This window comes from Bos taurus, chromosome 11, assembly GCF_002263795.3.
Source record: "Bos taurus isolate L1 Dominette 01449 registration number 42190680 breed Hereford chromosome 11, ARS-UCD2.0, whole genome shotgun sequence".
NCBI classification, from domain to species: Eukaryota; Metazoa; Chordata; class Mammalia; order Artiodactyla; family Bovidae; genus Bos; species Bos taurus.
Window position 1 is genome coordinate 106,456,949 of NC_037338.1, and position 22,926 is coordinate 106,479,874.

Genomic DNA, 22,926 nt, shown 5'->3' on the forward strand with positions numbered 1-22,926 from the left:
TCAGATATGCAGATGATACCACTCTAATGGCAGAAAGTGAAGAGGAACTAAAGAGCCTCTTGATGAGGGTGAAAGAGGAGAGTGAAAAAGTTGGCTTGAAACTCAATATTCAAAAAAACTAAGATCACGGCATCCAGTCCCATCCGTTCATGGCAAACAGAAAGGGAAAAACTAGAAGCAGTGGCAGATCTTATTTTCTTGGGCTCCAAAATCACTGCAGACAGTGAAATTAAAAGACACTTGCTCCTTGGAAAGAAAGCTATGACAAACCTAGGCAATGTATTAAAAAGCAGAGAGATCACTTTGCCAACAAAGGTCCGTCTAGTCAAAGTTATGGTTTTTCCAGTAGTCACATACAGATGTGAGAGCTGGACCATAAAGAAGGCTGGGTGCTGAATAATTGATGCTGTCACATTGTGGTGCTGGAGAAGACTCTTGAGAGTCCTTTGAACTGCAAGGAGATCAAACTAATCAATCATAGAGGAAATCAACCCTAAATATTCATTGGAAGGACTGTTGCTGATGTTGAAGCTCCAATACTTTGGCCATCTGATGGGAAGAGCCAACTCACTGGAAAAGACTCTGATGCTGGGAAAGATTAACGGCAAAAGGAGGAGGTGGTAGATGGTGAGATAGTTAGATAGCATCACCAACTCAATGGACATGAATTTGAGCAAACTCCAGTAGACACTGAAGGACACGGAAGCCTGGCATGCTGCACTCCACAGGGTTGCAAAGGGTCTGACTCAATTTAGTGATTGAACAAAAAACTTAGTGACTGAACAATAAACCAACAAAGATGGAATAAAGTAGAACACTATCTACATAAAAAACAGAGACACACACACAGTAAAACGAGGCTCTGGCTTCACAAGACACCACCTGGGGTGGGCTACCGGCTACCGCACGGTATCTGTCTCAGCTCAGTTCAGTCGCTCAGTCGTGTCCGACTCTTTGTGACCCCGTGAACTGCAGCACTCCAGGCTTCCCTGTCCATCAGCAATTCCCGGAGCTCACTCAAACTCATGTCCATTGGTCGGTGATCCCATCCAGCCATCTCATCCTGTCCTTTCCTTCTCCTCCCGCCTTCAATCTTTCCCAGCATCAGGGTCTTTTCCAATGAGTCAGTTCTTCACATCAGGTGGCCAAAGTACTGGAGGTTCAGCTTCAGCATCAGTCCTTCCAATGAATAGTCAGGACTGATTTCCTTTAGGATAGACTGGTTGGATCTCCTTGAAGTCCACTCTCAAGAGTCTTCTCCAACACCACAGTTCAAAGGCAACAATTCTTTGGTACTCAGATTTCTTTATAGTCCAAGTCTCACATCTATACGTGATACTGGAAAAACCATAGGTATCTGCCTGCTCCTGCCAGAACAACGCCAGAGGTAAACACAGCAAAATGTTTTCAAAATGTGGAGAGCAAATGTCTGGGTGTTTGCTTTTACTATTCATCCCTTCCTGAGTCCTTGAAATACTTCATTCAAAGGAAAAAAGACAAACCGGGTCTGAGAAAAAAGGGCCACGCTAGCCAGGACCTGCCCAGCCTTCTGCCGAGAGACCACGCCCACTACTCGGCCCCACCTGCCGAAGCCCCGCCCACTGCCGCGCTTCCGCAGCCAGCTCACCTCGCCAACCGTGGGCTCCTGCTCGCCCAGGCCCACGATGAGGATGCAGTCTGCCTGCCGGATGCAGCGCTGGGTCCAGGGCGTGAGTGTGCTGTCCGCCTGGTAGAGCACGATCCGGTGGATGTCCTCCTGCTGCCCCAGCCAGCTGGACAGCCGGTACTCGTGGATACTGGAAGGCACAGACACCCTGGTGTATTTCATGGCTGGGCAGGGGCCCCCTGAGAGCAGGAAGCCGGGCTTGGCCAGGCTGTTCCCACGTGGAGGCCTCATACCTGTCCAGAGCAGCAGAGCCAAGGCGCTGTTTTATGCTGTCACTGGTCAGCAGCAGGGCAGGGCCTAAAAACCACCACCAGATGCAGAAAACTGCCACAGCCCACCTCGGAGGAGCCGTAAGGCCCTTCCTTCTCCTGGAATCTGCTTGTCGGCAAAGCAGAAACCTCTCACAGCTCTCGGGAAAGTGCTTGTGGCCCTGAAGGAGACCCTCCGGGCAGGTGAGCCTGCGGTGTGCCAAGGGAAGGGCTGCACCAGGCACAGGGACGGGCAGCCTCTCTGAACCTCAGTCTCCTCCTCTGTACACACTGGGCTTGAATTTCTGCAGCTCTGAAACTGTGTGTGTGCTGGGGGCAGGGGAAACACAAGCTTGTAAAATGCAAGATCAGACAACTTCCCCAACCCAAGTCAGTGGCTGGCTGGATTCCAGCAGATGTGGTTTACCAGGATGGAGACGCATGCTTTCACATGCTGTCTCTGGGGTCAGCTTGTTCTTCCATCTACAGGGTGGCTCAGATGGTAAATAATCCACCTGCAATGTAGGAGACCTGGGTTCAGTCCCTGGGTTGGGAGGATCCCCTGGAGAAGGGAAAGGCTACGCACTCCAGTATTCTGGCCTGAAGAATTCCATGGACTGAGTCCACGGAGTTGCAAAGAGTTGGACCCAACTGAGTGACTTTCACTTTCCTTTGGGCTTCCCTGATAGCTCAGCTGGTAAAGAATCTGCATGCAATGAAGGACACCCCAGTTCGATTCCTGGGTCAGGAAGATCTGTTGGAGAAGGGAGCTGCTGTTCGGACAGACACATCTGCTCAACCAGGAGGGCTGCCAGGGGTGGGGACAAAAGCTGAGACAGTGGCCCTCAGGGTCAGGAAGGCTGCTGGACTACCCTGAGGATGAAGAAGTCCTGCTGCAGCAAGAGAAGCCCAGGCTCCCCCTGCACTGGCATCTGAACTTCCCTGAGGGCTCACGATTAGAAGGGGAGAGACAGGAAATCACTGCCTGTGTTTTACTGGAGGTGTCTGCTTTCTTGACAGCACACAGAATAAGAGCGTGTTCCACACAGTGGAGTGCTCACCTAAAGCCAGACATCCTGGAGCAGGAATTCAAGTGGGCCTTAGGAAGCATCACTACAAACAAAGCTAGTAGAGGTGATGGAATTCCAGCTGAGCTATTTCAAGTCCTAAAAGGTGATGCTGTGAAAGTGTTGCACTCAATATGCCAGTAAATTTGGAAAACTCAGTAGTGGCCGCAGGACTGGAAAGGGTCAGTTTTCATTTCAATCCCAAAGAAATGTAATGCCAAAGACTGCTTAAACTACCACACAATTGCATTCATCTCACAACACAATAGCAAAGCAATGCTCAAAATTCTCCAAGCCAGTACATGAACTGAGAACTTCCAGATGTTTAAGCTGGATTTAGAAAAGGGAGAGGAACCAGAGATCAAATTGCCATCATCCGTTGGAATGTAGAAAAAGCAAGAGAATTCCAGAAAAACATCTACTTCTGCTTTATTGACTATGCCAAAGCCTTTGACTGTGTGGATCACAACAAACTGTGGAACATTCTGAAAGAGATGGGAATAGCAGACCAACTTACCTGCCTCCTGAGAAATCTGCATGCAGGTCAAGAAGCAACAGTTAGAACTGGACATGGAACGATGGACTGGTTACAAATTGGGGAAGGAGTACATCAAGGCTGTATATTGTCTCTTGCTTATTTAACTCACATGCAAAGTACATCATGAGAAACACTGGGCTGGATGAAACACAAGCTGGACTCAAGATTGTTGGGAGAAATATCAATAACCTCAGATATGCAGATGACACCACCCTTATGGCAGAAAACAAGGAAGAACTAAAGAGCCTCTTGATGAAAGTGAAAGAGGAGAATGAAAAAGCTGGCTTAAAAGTCAATATTCAAAAAACTAAGATCATGGCATCCGGTTCCATCACTTCATGGCCAACAGATGGCGAAATAGTGGAATCAGTGACAGATTTTATTTTCTTGGGCTCCAAATCACTGGAGATGGTAACCGCTGCCATGAAATTAAAAGACACTTGCTCCTTGAAGAAAAGTTACGACCATAAAAAGCAGAGACATCACTTTTCTGACAAAGATTCGTCTAGTCAAAGCTATGGTTTTTCCAGTAGTCATGTATGGATCTGAGAATTGGACCATAAAGAAAGCTGAGTGCTGAAGAATTGATGCTTTTTAACTGTGGTGCTAGAGAAAACTCTTGAGTCCCTTGGACAGCAAGGAGATGCAACCAGTCAATCCTAAAGGAAATCAGTCCTGACTATTCATTGGCGGGACTGATGCTGAAGCTGAAGCTCTAATACTTTGGCCACCTGATACGAAGAACTGACTCAATGGAAAAGACCCTGATGCTGGGAAAGATTGAAGGCGGGAGGAGAAGGGAATGACAGAGGATGAGATATCTGGATGGCATCACCAACTTGATGGACATGAGTTTGAGCAAGCTCTGGGAGTTGGTGATGGACAGGGAGGCCTGGCATGCTGTAGTCCACAGGGTCGCAAAGAGTCGGACATGAATGAGTGACTGAATTGAACCACAGGGTGGTGCCTGTGAGGTGGCCGCTGGTCTGACCTGCAGGGGAGCAGCTCTGACTCAAAGGCAGAAGCCTGTGGAAGTGGGGGAGCAACTCCTCTGGGGGTCGGGACAGAGGGCGCTGGTCCCACTAAGGCCGCACTCCTGCCTTGGGGGTCGGGCACCCACAAGGGCCTGACAGAGAGGGACCCCTCTCGGGGCTGGAGGGGCTCTCAGCCTGCAAGGGCGGGCACTCCTGGGCACTGCAGTGACTAGTTCCGTTCACCTCTTGGAAGTCTAGGACGAGACGGGACAGGCAGGCCATGTCTGCTGCGGGAACACTGAGAAGCCCTGCCTGAGGCCCTGGAGACGGTGGCTGCTCTCTCTGACCCTCGGTGCACATCTGCTCTAGGCCTCTGCCTGGACTCGAGGGTCCTGAGGAGGCCCTTGGGAAAGTGTGGAGCCCCTAGGAGTGTCCTGGGCTCTCAAGGCGCTGGCTACAGTCCTGGCCAGTTAGGAATGTGGTGACTAGCCTGTCCCTGGGAGGGGTCTGCCTAAGGCCCAGCCATGGACAGGGCCAGGGTAGTGCATGGATACAGGGTGACTCCCAGTTACTCCGAGTCGGCTCTGTGGGGGCTGCTCAGGCCTGGAGAGTCACTGTCAGCCTGGCTGTTACACAGCCTCTCCTCCAAACTGTGGAAGCCAGAGGAAGTGGCTGAAACCCTGAAGCTGGAAGACAAGGCCATTGGCCTAGATCCTCTCTCTACAAACACCCTTCACAGATGTGATCACCTTTCAGCAAAGGAACCCTCAGGGCAGGGTCCATTGGTTCTGAGTGAGGGCTCTGGGTCAGCTGAGGAGCCTACAGAAAAATGCATCCTGACTCTATTTATTTCATAATCAAAACCATCCCCAATGGATTGTAAACTTGACAGGTAATACAATAATGTTTTTAAAAGAACCTCTTCATGACTTGGGGATAGGATGAAATTTCTTCAATAAAATGCAAAATTCAGTAACAATATAGGGAAAAAATGATAAATAAATTGGTCCATATTAGAATTAACAACTTGCATTTGTCAAAGTCAGTGAACTAGATGCATGCTGTCATGTCCAGCTCTTTGCAACCCCATGGACTACAGCCCACCAGTCCATGGGATTCTCCAGGCAAGAATACTGGAGTGGGTTGCCATTTCCTTCTCCAGTATCTTCCTGACCTGGGTGAAATCTGTGTCTCTTGTGTCTCCTGCACTGCAGGTGGATTCTTTACCACTGGTGCCACCTAGGAAGCATTTGTCGAAAGACATCATTAAAAGAATAAAAAAGCAAGCCACAGAGGTAAAGATATCTGCATTTTCATCCGAAAAAAAGCAACTGCATCCACACTGCCCATTGACAAGGAAAAGATAACAGCCCCACAAAACAGTGGGCAACTTGACAGGCACTCAGAAGAAGGGATCCCAGTGGCTGCGAGACAGACTTTTCAGCTACTGGGAAATGCAGATCCAAGCTAGATGGGACACTGCCTCACAGTCACAAGTGCCCAGGAGCCCAGCACACCACACACTCTCCCTTTCCCCCAGAAGAGGCTGGATGCTGGGCCACAAGTCTTCCGTTGCTGTTGTTCAGTCGCTAAGTTGGGTCCAGTTCTTTGCAGCTCCATGGATTGCAGCATGTCAGGCAGGCTTCCCCATCTTTCACTATCTCCTGGAGTTTGCTCAAACTCATGCCCATTGAGTCGGTGATTCCATTCAACCATCTCATCCTCTGTTGCCCCCTTCTCTTCCCGCCTTCAATCTTTCCCAGCATCAGGGTCTTTTCTGGTGAGTTGGCTCTTCCCATCAGGTGGCCAAATTATTAGAGCTTCAACATCAGTCCTTCCAATGAATATTCAGGGTTCATATCCTTTAGGTTTGACTGGTTTGATCTCCTTGCAGTCCAAGGGACTCTCAAGGGTCTTCTCCAGCATCACAATTTGAAAGCATCAATTCCTGGGCGTTCAGCCTTCGTTATGGTCCAACTCTCACATCCATACATGACTACTGGAAAAACCATAGCTCTGACTAGACGAATCTTTGTCAGAAAAGTGATGTCTCTGTTTTTTAACATGCTGTCTATGTTTGTCATAACTTTTCTTCCAAGGAGCAAGTGTCTTTCAATTTCATGGCTGCAGTCACCATCTGCAGTGATTTTGGAGCCCAGGAAATTAAAGTCTGTCACTGTTTCCACTTTTTCCCCATGTATTTGCCATGAAGTGATGGAATCAGATGCCATGATCTTAGTTTTTTGAATACTGACTTTTAAGCCAGCTTTTTCACTGTCCTCTTTCACCCTCATCAAGAGGCTCTTTAGTTTCTCTTCACTTTCTGCCATTAGAGTTGTGTCATCTGCATATCTGAGTTTGTTGATATTTCTCCTGGCAATCTTGATTTCAGCTTGTGGTTCATCCAGCCTGGCATTTAGCATGATGTACTCTGCATATAAGTTAAATAAGCAGGGTAAGAATACACAGCCTTGACGCACTCCTTCTCAATTTTGAACCAGTCAGTTGTTCCACATCCAGTTCTTCTAACTGTTGCTTCTTGATCTGCATACAAGTTCCTCAGGAGGCAGGTAAAGACTGGACTTACATAAAGTATCTTTTCTGATCACAATGGTATGAAAATGGAAAATTCACAAGTATATGGAAATTAAATGTTTAAACAACCAATGAGTCAAAGAAATCACAAAGAAACGAGGAAATACTTGAAGCAAATGAAAACAAAAGCACAACATTCCAGAATGTAGAGGACACAGCGAGAGCCCTGCAAGGAGGGACGCTGATGGCTATGAATGCCTCCTCTGAGGAAGAAGAGAGATCTCTGACCAACAGCTGGCTTTGTACCTTAAGTAACAGAAGAATCTCACACTAAACACAGAGCCAGAGCCGAGCTGGGGCTGTGCTCCCGGGCACAGGCTTCCTCCAGCTGCGGCGGGCGGGGCCGCTCTCCGGCTGTGGGGCCCGGGCTTCCCTCGTTGTGCAGCGTGGGCCCCACGGGATGCAGGCTGGAGAGCTGCAGCACTGAGGCCCGAGCTTGAGCTCGGTAGCTGTGGCGCATGGACTGAGCTGCCTTGCGGCACGTGCAGTCTTCCAGGACCAGGGAGGAACCTGTCACCCCTGCACTGGCAGGCCAATTCTTAACTACTGAACCACCAGGGAAAATCCTCTACCAAACGTTAAAAGAAAAATTAATACCAGTCCTCCTCAAAGTCTTCCAAAATATTGACTCTGAGGGAACACTTCCTGACTCATTCCATGGGGCTAGCACCAGTACCCCCTCACCAGAGTCACGGTGGGACCAGGACACCACAAGAAACTACAGACAGGCAACCCTGACAGTGCGAAACCCTCCATGAGAGAGGAGCTGACCAAACCCAGGGGCAGTAAAAGGGCTACACACCCCACCAAGTGGGAGCTACTCCTGGAGTGCAAGAATGACTCAATTCATGAATGAGAGAGGAGCTGACCAAACCCAGGGGCAGTAAAAGGCCTACACACCCCACCAAGTGGGAGCTACTCCTGGAGTGCAAGAATGACTCAATTCGTGAGTATCAATCAGTGTGATAAATCACATCAACAGAACAAAGGGGGGAAATATGATCATCTCAATTGCTGCAGAAAAAGAAAGCACTGACAAAATTTAACATCTTTTTATGATATAAACCCTCAACAAAATATGAATAGAAAGAAACCTTCCTAAGTTAGAGGCCATCCGTGAGAGACTGACAGCTAACACCCTACTCAAAGACAAAAGACTGAAAGCTTTTCCCCAAGACCAGGAATGAGGCAGGAGGCTGCTTCGTCCTCACATCGCTTGGACGTCACTGCCACCCAACGCCACCGACAGTCCAGTACCGTCCCTGTCGTGACCCCCGTTCCTTGCAGAAACAGAAATTCACACGGACACACATGCAGTCGCATGAGTGCACCGTACGGACACCGATTTCCTGGTCTGGATGCTGTGCTGTGGTTACATAACCAGGGGTGGGGGCTGGCATATGGCTCTCTCTTTACTATTTTTATAACTTGCTATGAATCTATAATTATTTCAAAATACAAGTCGTTTTTTCAAAGGGAACAAGCCACTATTATGAGTCCGTACGTCTGCACTGTACAACTGCAGGTCTCTTGGTGCGCCCTGGACAGGCTGACCAACCTCACTGAAAACAAGTGGAGGCTTCCAGATCCAGAACGTTTGTTATGAAACAGAGACCAAGACTAATGGAAATTAATGCTTTCTGTGATTTAAATTTTCACTTGGAGAATAACTTTTAAATATTGAATATTTATAATAGTAGCTCAATTTTGTAAATCATTTTTGTTTGGCATCTATTCAATGCCTTCTATTACCCCTTGAAGCCAGTAAAATAGCCCTGTCTCAGAAAATTGACTTGTTGTCTATTACTATGATCACTTACAATTATATAAAACCATATGAGTAAAGTGTTAAGAATATGGAATGCTTTATGATTTGGAGAATTCCTAAGAATTCTCCAGAATTTCAGTTTCTTGTTCTTGAGCCCCAAACTTCCCAGCTGTCAGGATCTTGGCAGCAAGACCTAAGCTGACGGACCCTCACTGAGGGTGTTCCCACGTGGTCAGCCAGCTCCCTGGCCACTGCAGCGTGCTCTCCAAGTGGTGGGGCAGCTGGAGGCGCCCACCCCAAGACGGCTTCTGCAGGGGGCGCAGGGGCCTCTGTGGGTTCAGCTGGGAGGAGTGCAGTGTGACTCACACCAGCTCCTGTGGCGTCGGGTCCCCATCAAGACTGTCCGGAGGCTCCGTCGCACTGTGGTGGTCCCCTCCCCAGCACCGCACCCCCACCCCCACCCCCACCCAGGGTTACCAGCCTTGCGGGCAACGCTGAGCGCTCTTTCAGGAGAACCTGGAAGGACTGAGAGGCAGGGGGAGGAGGGGGCCCAGGGGACCTCAGGTGGCCTTGGGCAGGGCTTACCAATAGCGCTGAGGGCGTGCTTGAGCTCCAGGGTGAAGGCGGTGAGGGGCACGTCCTCCGACACTGGCATGACGGCCACTGTGGAGAGGTTGCTGGCGGCGTTCCCCGAGTCCCACTTGCTGCCCACAGTATGGAACCCAAACTGGTGACCTGCAGAGCACAGGGGTGTGTGCTAGCCTGAGGAGCTGGCTGCCGCCAGGACAGGCTCAGTGTCCCTGAGTGTTTCCAGGTGATTGCGTGGCCCCAGCAGCCTGGCTGGGGGAACGGGCACCCGGTCTGCCCTGGTCTCCACAACTAGATTCCCGGCCTTCCTGCTGAAAGCGAACCGCACCGTGGCGCCCTTGCGTCTCATACACAGCAGGACCGGCCCCACTGAAGGGGACACGGGCACAGACTCAGAGAAGACCGTGGGGCCCAGAGAAAATGCAAAGAGATGAAGGGCCAGCCGGGGAGGACCCGTCCTCTGACCGCGCCTCCTCCAGAGACGGGGAACAGCCTGAGTCTTAGATGATGACACCTTTCTTCTGTCTCATCTGCATAGGTTTCCAGACCCAGGGGTGAGGCGCAGAACCACCCGCCGGAGGTCAGGGCTGGGTCCTCAGGACCACAGGCTCCCCATTCTCTAGTTGTGAGGCCAGGATGCCCCACGGCAGCAGCAATGGATCTGCAGGCACTTATGTCCACGAGGTCATTACCCTCCACCAGCGCGTCCCTAGCTGAAGCTTATTTCCAATCACAAAGTTCCTTCTTGGTGGGTGGAATCTCCTGCTTTCATGGAGGTGGCTGAGGGGGCGGCCTCACCCTTCCTGCTGGCCACATCCCAGCCAGGCTCCAGTCTTCTGGGGCCCGGACACGCTGAGGGCTCTCTTCCCAGCTTCCCTGGCTGGCCGCTGTCATAGCCCAGCTCCCACACAGACCTCACACAGACCTCACAGGTGCAGGCCCTGGCCATGCAGGAAGGCCCAGTTCTGTCCATTTCTGACTGCTGCTCTTGTCCCTATGGAGGAGGGTGGGTTCCCCCACAAGGCATGACCCAGAAGTCAGTGTGGGGGCTCAGGAGGCAGAGACAGGGCTCCCAAGAGCTAATGTGGGACAGGGAAAGAGGAGGGAGGGCTGTGATCCCACTGCTAGCTGCACTCAAGGCAGCAGAGGGCCCGTCCCTGGCTTTCCTGAAGCTTCTCTGTGAGGAGTCCCTTCCTCTCTCTCTTTCCCAGTGACCTGTGACATCAGAACCCTCCATCTGCGGTAGGCCCAGAGGGGGAATTTATCGCCAGCTCCTGATAGCTTTCGTTTAGCTTTTAAGAAAAGCTGTGAGATGCTCTGGTTCTGGCCAAGGAGATGGAGCTGGCACATCCCACCTACCCGCAGCCACCAGCTACAAGAAGCCCCTGGACACAGCTCTTAGGAGGCCAGAGGGGCACTGAGAGGAGGGCAAACTGGCCAGGGGCCTCAGCGCACGGGAAGACCATTCCACTTGCAGCAGAGCGGCAGTGTCACACCCTGACCCAGCTACCGCCACGTAAGCCCTTCCTTCCCCTCCCCAGTGCTGCTGCCTCCTAGGAGACTTTCCAGGGCCCCCTGCCCTAAGCAAGCCCTGCCTGGGCTCTAGACACAGAGAGTGGAGCCCCAGCTCTCCAACCAGCACTAGCAAGCGGAAGCAGCAGCCTGTCCAGAGAGGGGGATGTGGAGAACAGAGCCCCCTAAACCCTGGGCGAAGTGCTGGGCTCACCCCCAAGGAGCCCCTGTGGGAGACTGGCCAGAAGCACAAGCAGAGGCTCTGAGAACAGAAGGTGGTGGTGCACCCGCCAGCCTTCACACTGGCTCGGGGGAGCACCCAAGTGCAGCAGACCAGTGCAGTGAGGCAGAGGCCTCGAGAACTAGGTTAGCACTCAGACGCAGCCGGGAAGAGGGCCAGGACGTGCTCTGAATACCAGCACACTGAGCCTGCAAAAGTAAGAGATGTAAATGGGAACCAGATCATCATAAATCCCGAAATATGGGACACAGTCCAAAACGACCAGGCGCACCAAAGGCCAGGAGGCCTCAACTGGGACAGGAGAAGACAGAAACGACACCAGGGCACAGACGCTGCAAGCCCTTGACAAGGTATCAAAGCAGCGGTTCACAGCCAGCCAGAAGCAGCCATCACAGGAAGGTACCAAAACAGGGGTCCACAGCCGGCCAGAAGCAGCCATCACGGGTAGTCTTGAAGGAAATGTAGAAATAAAATAACTAAAACAAAAACCTCTCTGGGTGGGGTTAGGAGCAGAGTCAAGAAGACAGAGGAAAGAGCCAAAGACCTTGAAGACAGATCAAAAGAAGCTACTTGATCTGAGCATCAGAGGAGAAAAACGGTTAAAACACAAGCGATGTCCCAGAGACTTTGGGGATGATAATAAGAGGTCTAACACCTGCGTCTGTGAGTTTCCACAAAAGAAGAAAGAATACAGGGCCAAGAGAGTATTTGAAGAAATAAAGGCTGAGACCTTCCCAAACGTGGTAAAAACATACATACGGACATATATGTAAAATAAACCTGCAGATTCAAGAAGATGAGAAAACCCCAAACAAGATAAACTCAAAGGAATTCATGCCCAAACATTCCAGAATCAAATTTCTAAACACTGAAGATGACGGGAAATCTTGAACACAGTCAGAAACAATGCACGCCTACTTGAGAGCAATTCGAAGTCCGGATTTCTCATTAGACACAATGGAGGCCAGAGGGAAGTGGCCAATGTTTCAAGTGCTGAAATGAAAGGGCTGTTAAGACAGAATGGTACATCCAGCAACATGTAGCCTTCAGAAAAAAGGCAAAGACATCCTTCAATATAGGAAAACTCAGAGAATTTAAGAACCATTATTAAAGCAACTCTTTACACAGAAAGGAGAGGACACCAGGAGGAAGCCTGGAACACCAGGATGAGGGAATAGTTTCAAACACCGGGTCTGACAGCTGAAAACAAAACCAACGCTGTGTGAGGGGGGGCTTCAAAGTAAGCAGGGGCTCCAGGCGGGGTGGGTGGGGCTCCCAGGTGCCAGGCCTGGGCACACACCTGCCGCAGCTCCCTGCTGGAGGCTGCCCAGGATCTTCTCGCCCAAGAGGCGAATCAGTCGAGTCACAACCTGGGGGCAGAGAAAGAACAGAGACCTCAACCACACACTGTAAACCATAAAGCCAAGCACCTTAGATCCATGGTTTCAAAACTGCCTCGGCTGTACACTGCTCCGGGCAGTGGATGGTAACACGGCCGCTGTCTGGTCACAGACGGGTGGGCAGGCACGTGGCCTGCGATCTTGCCCTGGCTGAGGGCCCCTGTCTTCCCCAGGCAGGAAACGGACAAATGGGGAAGCCACAACCCCCAAAGGCAGACCACAAGGGACGTCCCCAGAGCCAAGGGTCATTGTGGGCTGCTGAGTGCCAGCTCTGGCCAGACATGGGCTGGTACTACATGACATCCACGAAGAACTACCTTTTAAATATAATAATGCTAGTTTGGTTATATTAATTCTAATTTTTTTGAGTTGCAGACTCAAGTAAATAAAGTTGAAATGTCAAAGTATGTATAATTTACTTCTAAGCGCTTTTGCATGAGGATAAACTCAGTTGAAAAGTCTTTTAATTGCTACAGTTTGCAAGATGGCAGAGAAGGAAACAGGAAACCTGCTTTTGTGGCTCTTGCATGCTGTACAGAATCAGTTTTGAAAAGAGAAGCCGTTGTCAGCTTACTCCAATCACACATATTTATTGCATTAATAGTTGACCTGCTATAACTATGGTACTAAAAGAAATGATCCATTTTCTGTTATTTTTATCAAGTTTTGGTATTAAAGTCACATTAACTTCATAAATAACTTGGGGGCTGCTTCACTTGTTCACACACGGGCTCACAGGGACGGATCAGGCCTAAGCCTTCAGAGGGGCCACTCCTGTGACTCTCCAGTAGCAGCCCTGCCTCTTCCTCCAAAGTGCTAAGGTGCAGGCTCTCCATTTCCCTGTCTGCACTCTCAAGACTCAGAAGCAGGGAAGTGACATCAGAAAACCAGAAGCAGGGCAGGCTGCCCTCATTCTGCCTCCCGGCTGACTGCCAGGCACTGCAGTCCTGCCCTGAAGCCGGCGGGGACTGCTGTCTGGGGAAGCGGGGGCCGGCCCTCCTCCTGCAGCCTGCCTGATGGGAGCAGTCTTGGTCTTGACCCGGTTCTGGCATTCTGACTTCACAATTTCACAGCTCTCACCTGTGGGTACTGGCGCTTGATGGAGTTCAGGGCTCCTTCGGGAAGCTTGGCCAGCTCTGAGTCCCGAATAGCATGCACTGTGGTTGCCCTGGCCTGGTGGGTGAGTGTCTCCACCTGGGGACGGGAGCTGGTGCTATGGCCACAGGCTGACCCCAGGGCCCGGAGGCAGGCCTGAGAGCAGGGTCCCAGGGCCCCTCCAGAGCAGGAGGAAACGGGGCTCACCCAGCACCCTGCGCTGAGGAAGGAAGCATCAGCGAGAGCTGTGGGCCTGCCACCAGCAGCCCAGATAGGCCAGGGCCTCATCCTCCCCACCGAGGGCCTCGGGGTCTCGGAGGAACCACTGTCCCAAAGGTGGCTGCCGAACCCACCCTAGGCCTGCTCTCCTGGGAGGCGGCCTGTGGGAAGCAACTCCTGGGATATTCTACTGCCTGTGCCTCTGCCCACGTGGGCGCCCAAGGTGGGAAGAGAAAAGGTGTGAGGGGATGGGCACGGGGCGTAGGGGGAGGAGCAAGAAAGGGAATGGGCGGGGAGGGGCGGCGTGTGGGCCGGAAGGGAGGAGGGGGTAGAGGTGGGGCGGGAAGGGGAGGGGCGGGGCGGGAAAGGCAAGGGAGAGGGGAGAGGAGGGGTGGGGTGGGGAGGATGGGGGCATGGTGTGGGCGCCATGGGAGGGGAGGGGAGGGCGTGGCGGCCCTACCACGCCCACGAGGTCTCCGCGGCCGTACTCGCCCGCCAGGCGCTTCTTGCCGTCGTCCTTCTGGATCACAGCGCGCAGGCGGCCGCTGAGCACGATGTAGGTGCAGTCGGACTTGTCCCCCTGCCTGCGGGACAGAGGCTGTGGGGGTGGGCGGGGCACCTGGCTGGAAGCCCTTGGCTACCAGAGTCAGCGAAACAGAAAAAGGAATCTATTCTTCTCACTACATGTTTTTGTTTTAGAAAATCGTTATTTTCTATTAAAAAACATGTATACTAACATATAAAGGGTTTATTGTGATTTTTAAATAAACGGTCAATAATGATCTTAGTTTTCATTTTTAAAACCATGAAAACTGGTAGCTCTAAGCCGGGTCTGAGTTGACTCATTGGAAAAGACCCTGATGCTGGGAGGGATTGGGGGCAGGAGGAGAAGGGGACGACAGAGGATGAGATGGCTGGATGGCATCACTGACTCGATGGACGTGAGTCTCAGTGAACTCCGGGAGTTGGTGATGGACAGGGAGGCCTGGCGTGCTGCGATTCATGGGGTCGCAAAGAGTCGGACACGACTGAGCGACTGAACTGAACTGAAGCTGGGTCTGACCCAGCGAGCGTGGACGCCTGAATTCAGCCGCTAGGACACGGGCCTGAGGCCGCCCATCTGAGCCCGCACCTGGCACACGAACAGCTTCCTGGACGCGGCCTCCACGCGGCTCCGCTGGGCCCCGTGGAGACTGTGCAGGTGAGGAGGCAGCGCGCCTGAGGGCAGTGTGCGCATGGAAGCTAGGAGGCCGCTGTGAGGCCTCTGCCTGTGCCACCCCCGAGGCAGAGCAAAGCGGCCCTCCTCTGTGCCCGCGGCCAAAAGGCGGGCCTTGCCCGGACGTGGTGCGGCCGGAAGGCGGGCCTCACCTGTATATGGCGCGGCCGGCCTCCACCTCCATCCAGTCCAGGGCGAAGTCGATCTGCCGCACGAAGGAGGACACCCGCCTCACCACGGTGTGCGCCACGCTCAGGACCACGGCTGGCTGCCTCCGCATGATGCTGCAGGGCATCCTGGAGTCATTCCCTGCCCCAGCTCCCTGGCCGGTCCCGCCAGCCTCCACCCCTTCACTCCAGGCAGCAGGTGCCCCCCGTCCCCACTTATCACAATGCCCACTGAGCCAAGGGTGAGACCAGAGCACAGACTCTGGTCAGCTACCTGTTCCCCGGCCCCCTGGGTATGCCCAGTGGCCAGCGACCCTGGGAGGGCTGTCGGAGCCCCTCCACAGTAGTCATCACCACCCACAGTGTCCTGGGAGCACATGCCATGTGTAAGGGCCCAGTGCTCGCAGTGGGTCAAACCCCAGCCCCCCAGGATGTGCCAGAAGACTAGAGCAGTGGGAGTGCATGGGAAGGTGTGGCTGAGGGGTCAATGGCAGAGACTGTGGAGGCTTGGCACCCGGAAAGCCACTGGGCCCAGCAGAAGCGTCAGCTGCTGTCCCCTGATGCCACTGTGAACCAGGCTGGGGCTGTGGAGCCAAGCAGGTCCCTGCTATGGTGTGGAGGCCTCTGGAGGGCAGCTCCAGGGGAGTGCTCAGCTCCTGGCTGCACTGGGCCACAGAGAATGCGGGGCCTGGGGGGCTCGGGACTCCACCAAGCAATGGGCAGATGAAGTCACCAGTCTCTGAGACGACTAAGGCGGGAGCAGGGGCAGGTCAGGGAAACGTAAAGTTCTGCTTTGGGTGACATGTGGGAGCCCCTGAGGACCCCAGGGGATGTCAGGACAGCAGCTGACACGAGCCTCACCTCCAGAGGGAAGGGACTAGTGCACAGGGTCCCTTGGGACGTCAGCCAAGGCACCGCTGTGAGCGCACACACGCGGACGCTCACACGGACACACGGAGACACACAAGTACACGCACACGCATGCACATGGCACAGATACAATCACAAGCAGGCCCCGGGCCCACGTGGAGGCACGCACACGCACTGCAGACAAGCGCAGGCGGCCACCAGGGAGCCGCGCGGAGCGGTGGCCAGCAGGGCACTCACTCGTAGAAGTGCGCCTTGGAGATGGACAGGAAGCTGCAGTCCCGGTTGGCCCTGATGGTGAAGATGAGGGGCTCGCCCGTGAGCACCGCCAGCTGGCCCACCATCTCACCGGGCCGTGCCATGAACAGGAACGTGTCCTCCTCGCTGTCAATCTTCCGCTGGTACACATGCAGCAGCCCCGAGACCACGAAGAGGATGCTCGTGTCCTGACGAAACACAGACACGGGCGGAGCTGGCAGCGCCCCCGAGCCCGGGCCAGCAGTGGGCAGGCCGCCACGCTGCCTTCACTGCACGGCTCCGGCAACCGGCCCCAGGCCCAGACTTGCTGGGAATGTTGGTCACTTATCACCAGCTGTAGGGCACGAGCCCGCTCTGCGCCTCCGGTCCACGGCAGCCGCCCACGCCGGAGGCACCTACACATCGAGTTGCTCCCCACAAACATGCCAGCAGCTCAGCACTGTGCAAGGCGGAGACACGAGCTCGCCCCTGAAAGCGGCTAAAGCCTGCGGTACAACACCCCCCCTCCCCCGCGGCCCCCGCCCCGGCACACAGCACATATTCTCAGGGCCCAGCGTTCGCAGATGTGCCTGTGAAACCAGTCTGAAGCAACCCCTGTCAGGACCCTTCCTCATGTGCTCACCCCACCCCGTGGGACCCCTCTCCCTGGTCTGAGCAGAAAAGGGTGTGTCAGAAATGGAAAAAATGCAAAGCAGCTGTGCCAGGCCCCGCAGGGCTCTAGGGGCTGGGGGCAGGCGGAGGCGGCCCCTGCTCCAGCGTGGCCTCTTGAGGGTACTGGGTGCTGTGGAAGACCCAGGACAGGCTTTCCCACAGGGCCCGATGGCCGGGGGCCAGCCAGCAGCCCGCCTCCCTCAGGAAAAGGACAGGCCTTTCCCCTGTCTTGTCCCCAGAGAACAAGAGAAAGGACAGAGGGGAGGGGAAGAGGCCCGGGAGGGTCCCCACCAGGCTGGCTCTCCGTGCCCCCCACCCAGCCCCCCAGGGATGCTAGGTGGTCTGCCTCCTCAGCACTGGCCCCAGTGGCCGTGCTCCGGGGAACCACACAGAAAGGGGACCCAGGTCAGCCTGCTCGCTCACCAAGGAAGGCCTCCTCAGCACTGCTGCTCGCCCGGCAGATGAAGGACTCCTGCCCCCAGCTGGCACAGGGCTGGGGGGCGGCCTCACCACAGGAGGCCGAAGAGACAGCCTCTGCCGCCCGGCAAAGCAGGGTTCTAGGGAGCAGGAACTACACGCATTTGTGCTCACTCAGTCGTGTCCGACACTCTGCAGCCCCATGGACTGTAGCCCACCAAGCTCCTCTGTCCACAGGGTCTCCCAGGCAAGAATTCTGGAATGGTTGCCACCTCCTGCTCTGGGGATCTTTCCGACCCGGGGACTGAGCCCAGGCCTCTTGCGTCTGCTGCACTGGCAGGCAGATTCTTTGCTACTGGCCTCAGCTGGGAAGTCCCACGTTCATTTATGAGAAACAAAATTATTTTTCATCTATATTAGGTTTGAGGACTGAGCAAACACAGTGCTTCCTCCTGTACCTGACTTCCTGAGTGAGACTGGTAACAGCAACGTGGATGTGCAGACGGACACGCCCATGCTGGGCTGGACAAAGCCACCCCAGGAAGAGGGCGGGCTCACTGACCGTCAATAGGCCTGCAGACGGCTGCACAGGCCTGAGGGCAAGAGCCCGTCCGCGCTGAGTGCCAGCGGACCGCACGCCGTGTGTCCACTGGGACCAGAGGGCCATGGGGAGGCTGCCTGCTCTGAGCTCCGCCCAGTGCCAGTGCTGGGGTCCGGGAGGTCTGGGGTCCGGGTGGGCCACTCTCACAGACTCTGCCTTCCCTCACCTGGTCTCCCTGCCTCAACACCACCGTGCCCCCTGGGACGTGGAGAAGCGCCACCCGGCCATCTAACAGCGAAGGGTCCTAGAAACGGAAACACAGGGTCAGGACAGGGAGCACAGAGAGACAGGCTCATGTGGAGGCTGCACATGGCCCCCAGGTGGACGCATGGCCACAGGGTGTCGCCAGCCCTCGGAGGACCACCCGTGGAGACAGGCGTGGAGGGTGCCGTCGGCGACAAGCTGGTACTGTTGGCGCAGGACAGACGGACATCAGTGCGACAGCTGCAAACAGACACGCGCGCCACCACTGCGTGCAGCCACGCGATGGAGAGAGGCCGCCGCTGCCGCGAGAGGGCGGCCGGCTGGCTGTGAGGCGCAGGCCTGGCGGGCAAGCGTCCTGGTCGGGCGCCCTGTCCCTACCAGCTGCGCTAGGAGCCCTTCACAGCATACTCAGGAGCACACCCAGGGTCTTGTGAGGAGAGAAACCCGCCAAGTGAGCACTGAGGGTGTGGAAACGCCAGCTGTGCTCACAGCTCATGGTGACAGTAGAACAGAAACATTGAGGAAACGCACTAGTCGCCTCTGGAGAGGCGTGTGTGCGTACAAAGCCACTGCAGCTGTGTCCGCTCTTTGCAACCCTGTGGACCACAGCCCGCCAGGCTCCTCTGCCCGTGGAGTCTCCAGGAAGAGTACTGGAGTGGGCTGCCGTGCCCTCCTCCGGGGCGTTCCCGACCTGGGACCGAACCTGCGCCTCTCGTGCCCCCTGAAGCGCAGGCGGGCTCTTTACCACTAGCGCTGCCTGGGGAGAGGACGCGCACGGTGCCCAAATCACCAGTGCCAGCCCTGCAGAGCCAAGGTGGCAGGAGTCTAAGCCCGGGCTTTGGGGCTGCCAGCCGACACCCACAGAGGAAGATGGACGCCACTGCCTCCTGACCAAGAGCGAGACCTGCGCCCGGTGCCCCCACCACGGGGGGCGGGGGCCAGCCCAGCTCCCAGACATGAGGATGATGCAGTCTCTGGATAAAGGACGACAGGGGCTTTAGAGAAGAGGCCGGAGAGCCCACCAGCCCCCACCACTCAGCACCTTCAGGAGCAACCTGGACAGGAAAAGACTGAAGGACTGTTGTTGCCTTTGGGAGGACAGGAGCCTGCGTTGTGTCTAAGCAGCCTGCGTCTTTTCGGGAGGAATACTGAAGCGGTTGCTAAAACGGGACGCTGGGCGCTGCGCAGGACGCCGTGGGGGCAGACGGGCTGCATGAGCTCATCGGCTCTGCAGGATGGCGGGGCCCACCCTCCTCTCCTCTGCCCGTCTTGTACGGTCTCATAATACAAGTTGGTTGTTTTTTGTCTTTCAAGAGAGACTGAAGAGATAGAGCGCCACCCACAGCGCGTGGACTCACTCAGACCCTGACTCGCAGGCGGGAACGGGTGGCCCTGACTCACAGCCGGGAACAGGAGGCTGCAGACAACACGGAGACTCGCCGCCTCTGCGCCAGCAAGGAGGGAGCCGGGAAGACTCCACTAGTCCTAATAAGGGACGCTGAAAACCCTGAAAGGTCAACAGCTCTCAGACCCACGAGAGACGTGCTCGCCTACCCCCGTGGAGAGGTGGGGTGCAGTAACGAACCCCACAGAGGGAAACCTCCACGGGCCCCAAGTGTGGAGGCTCAAGGAACAAGTCTGAGAGATGAAAACTCCAGGGACAGGTCACAGGCCCTCAGCCTTGTGAGGTTCTCCTCCAGGCGCTCTACCAGGTTCCGCAGAAACAGCAGAGAAAAATCGCCTCGGGCCTCCAGGAGGGGAGAGGAAAGGAACCTCTGTGAACTGGTCAACAAGGCCTGCCCTCAGGGGAAACTAGTTGACCAGAGCCCCACATGCTAGAGTCCATCTGAGCCTAACTGCCAGTGGTGGGGGCAGAGAACGCCAGCTCCAGCCTCTCCCACCGTCCTGTCTCCTTGAGAGGTCAGGGGTGAGACCAGGGAAGGTCACAGTCCAGAAGCACAGACACACTAAAGACGGAGACCTCTCGGCCCACACGCCTCACCACCTCATCACCAAAGAACTGGTGCAGCATGTCTTCCATCAAGAAAAAATTACATGGCATACTAAAAGGCAAAAAAAAAAAAATAATGTGAAGAGACAGAACAAGCACCAGGGTCAGACATGGCAAGGATGTTGGAATTATCCGACTGGAATTTAAAATAATTATGGTTAATATGCTAAGACTCTTGAGAGTCCCTTGGACTGCAAGGAGATCCAACCAGTCCATTCTGAAGGAGATCAGCCCTGGGTGTTCTTTGGAGGGAATGATGCTAAAGCTGAAACTCCAGTACTTTGGGCACCTCATGCAAAGAGTTGACTCCATGGAAAAGACCCTGATGCTGGGAGGGATTGGGGGCGGGAGGAGAAGGGGATGACAGAGGATGAGATGGCTGGATGGCATCACTGACTCGATGGACGTGAGTCTCAGTGAACTCTGGGAGCTGGTGATGGACAGGGAGGCCTGGCGAGCTGCGATTCATGGGGTTGCAAAGAGTTGGACACGACTGAGCGATTGAACTGAACTGAAATGAATATGCTAAGGTTCTAAAGGGAAAGGAGACAGCATGTAAAAACAGATGGGCACTGTAAACAGAGAGATGAAAACTCTAAGGAAGAACAAAAGGAAATGCTGGAGGCCAAAACCGCTTAATAGAAACAAAGAGCGCTTCTGATGAGCTTATCAGGAGCCTTGACACAGCTGAGGGAAGAAGCTGAGCTCGAAGATACATCAACAGAAAGCTCCAAACAGAAAAGGAAACAGGAAAACGACTGATAAAAACGAGAGCAGAAGTGCGAGGCCAGGGAGCAACTATAAAGGTACAACGTGCATAATGGGAATCCAGAAGGAAAAGAAAGGGACAGAAGCAATGCCTGAAGCAATAATGAATGAGGTTAGTGTCAGGCCAGGGCACAGATCCAGGAAGCTCAGAGGACACCGACCAGGATAAATGTCAAAAAACGACACTGGGCAGCCCATACGCAAACTACAGAAAACCAAAGATGAAGACAGCCCTGGAGGAAGCCAGAGGTAGCACTTGATTTGCAGAGGAACAAAGATAAGACTTACTTCAGACTTCTCCGAAACCATGCAGGCAGGAGGAGAGCAGCAGAGTGTTTGAGAGAAAAACCCATCAACGTAGAAGTCTATGCCCTGTGAAGCTATTCTTCAGAAGTGAAGGAAAAACAGGTGCTCTCAGAGGAACAGAGACTGAGGGAGCGTGCCACCTGTAGACCTAGATATGCTGGAGGAAGCTCCTTAGAGAGAAGCTAATGCTGTAGGTCAGAGCCTTAGATCTACATAATACAGAAGGGAGAACGCTGGGAGAGGAAAAGTGAAGATAAAATAAAAGCTTGAATTGTTCTTAATCTCACAGGGAAGTTTGTTTAAAATAACACTAGCAACAATGCTTTAGATCACGTGGCTTAGATGAGCGTGAAATGAAGGCCATCAGCGATACGTACAGGGTGGGAGGGAGAGCGGGACTGTTTTGTTATTAGAGGCACTCACACTACCCACAAAGCAGACAGTGTTTAAAAGGGAAACTCTCTTTCTGGCTGCACACTGAATACCTCTGACACCACATCCTCCTCCAACTCCTCAGGCGCCACGTGTCCCAGACTCAGTTCTGACACTAACTACCTGGCTTTGTCACCAGACCCAAAGGTCAAGGGCTCAGTCCCGCAAGACTGCCCCTTGTCAGACACCAACTGCAAGAAGAGGGTCCTCAGGCTGCCCACGCTTCTGTCTAACCTGGCAACACATCAGGAGTTCCCACAACTGTAATTGGCCAGAATGGCTCACATAACTCAGGAAAACACTGATGTTTACTAGTTCATTATACAGTTGACCCTTGAACAACATGGCTTTGAAAGCATAGGTCCACTTAAATGTGGATTTTTCTCAATAAATACATATAATACTACATGATCTGTGGTTGGTTGAATACTGTGTACACAGAGAAAGTGAAAGTCGCTTTTCTGGCATTCCCATTATGCATGTTGTACCTTTAATAGTTGCCCCATGGCCCTTACATGTTCTTATATGCAACTCCATTGCATGTTCTTAGCTAAGATCCCACATGCCTCACAGTCAAAAAACCAAAACATAAAACAAGAAATATTGTAACAAATTCAATACTTTAAAAAATGGTCCACATCCAAAAAACAAAAAACTTTAAGAAAAACTAAATATTTCAAATCCTAAAAAATGATGCTGTCAAAGTGGGGCACTCAATATGCCAGCAAATTTGGAAAACTCAGCAGTGGCCACAGGACTGGAAAAGGTCAGTTTTCATTCCAATCCCAAAGAAAGGCAAGGCCAAAGAATGCTCAAACTACCACACAATTGCACTCATCTCACACGCTAGTAAAGTAATGCTCAAAATTCTCCAAGCCAGGCTTCAGCAATATGTGAACCGTGAACTTCCAGATGTTCAAGCTGGTTTTAGAAAAGGCAGAGGAACCAGAGATCAAATTGCCAACATCTGCTGGATCATCGAAAATGCAAGAGAGTTCCAGAAAAACATCTATTTCTGCTTTATTGACTATGGCAAAGCCTTTGACACAAAGCCAAAGCTTTTGTGTGGGTCACAACAAATTGTGGAACATTCTTAAAGAGATGGGAATACCAGACC

General features: G+C 53.5%; 1 protein-coding gene across 6 annotated transcripts in view; it reads right to left on the reverse strand.

Annotated features, from left to right (window-relative positions):
* PNPLA7 (patatin like phospholipase domain containing 7) overlaps nucleotides 1-22,926 on the reverse strand; it is a 77,379-nt gene that overhangs the window by 13,666 nt on the left and 40,787 nt on the right. For 5 of the 6 annotated variants that reach the window (XM_024999698.2, XM_059891934.1, XM_059891935.1 and 2 more), the window contains 9 exons: nucleotides 18,255-18,332; nucleotides 16,402-16,607; nucleotides 15,280-15,411; nucleotides 14,372-14,495; nucleotides 13,678-13,791; nucleotides 12,498-12,567; nucleotides 9,442-9,591; nucleotides 1,900-1,963; nucleotides 1,628-1,796 (listed from right to left, as the gene is read on the reverse strand). In XM_024999698.2, the coding sequence (XP_024855466.1) occupies nucleotides 1,628-1,796; nucleotides 1,900-1,963; nucleotides 9,442-9,591; nucleotides 12,498-12,567; nucleotides 13,678-13,791; nucleotides 14,372-14,495; nucleotides 15,280-15,411; nucleotides 16,402-16,607; nucleotides 18,255-18,332 (1,107 nt within the window). The remainder of the gene's footprint in view (nucleotides 1-1,627; nucleotides 1,797-1,899; nucleotides 1,964-9,441; nucleotides 9,592-12,497; nucleotides 12,568-13,677; nucleotides 13,792-14,371; nucleotides 14,496-15,279; nucleotides 15,412-16,401; nucleotides 16,608-18,254; nucleotides 18,333-22,926) is intronic. The other variant, XM_059891933.1, reaches the window with a different exon arrangement.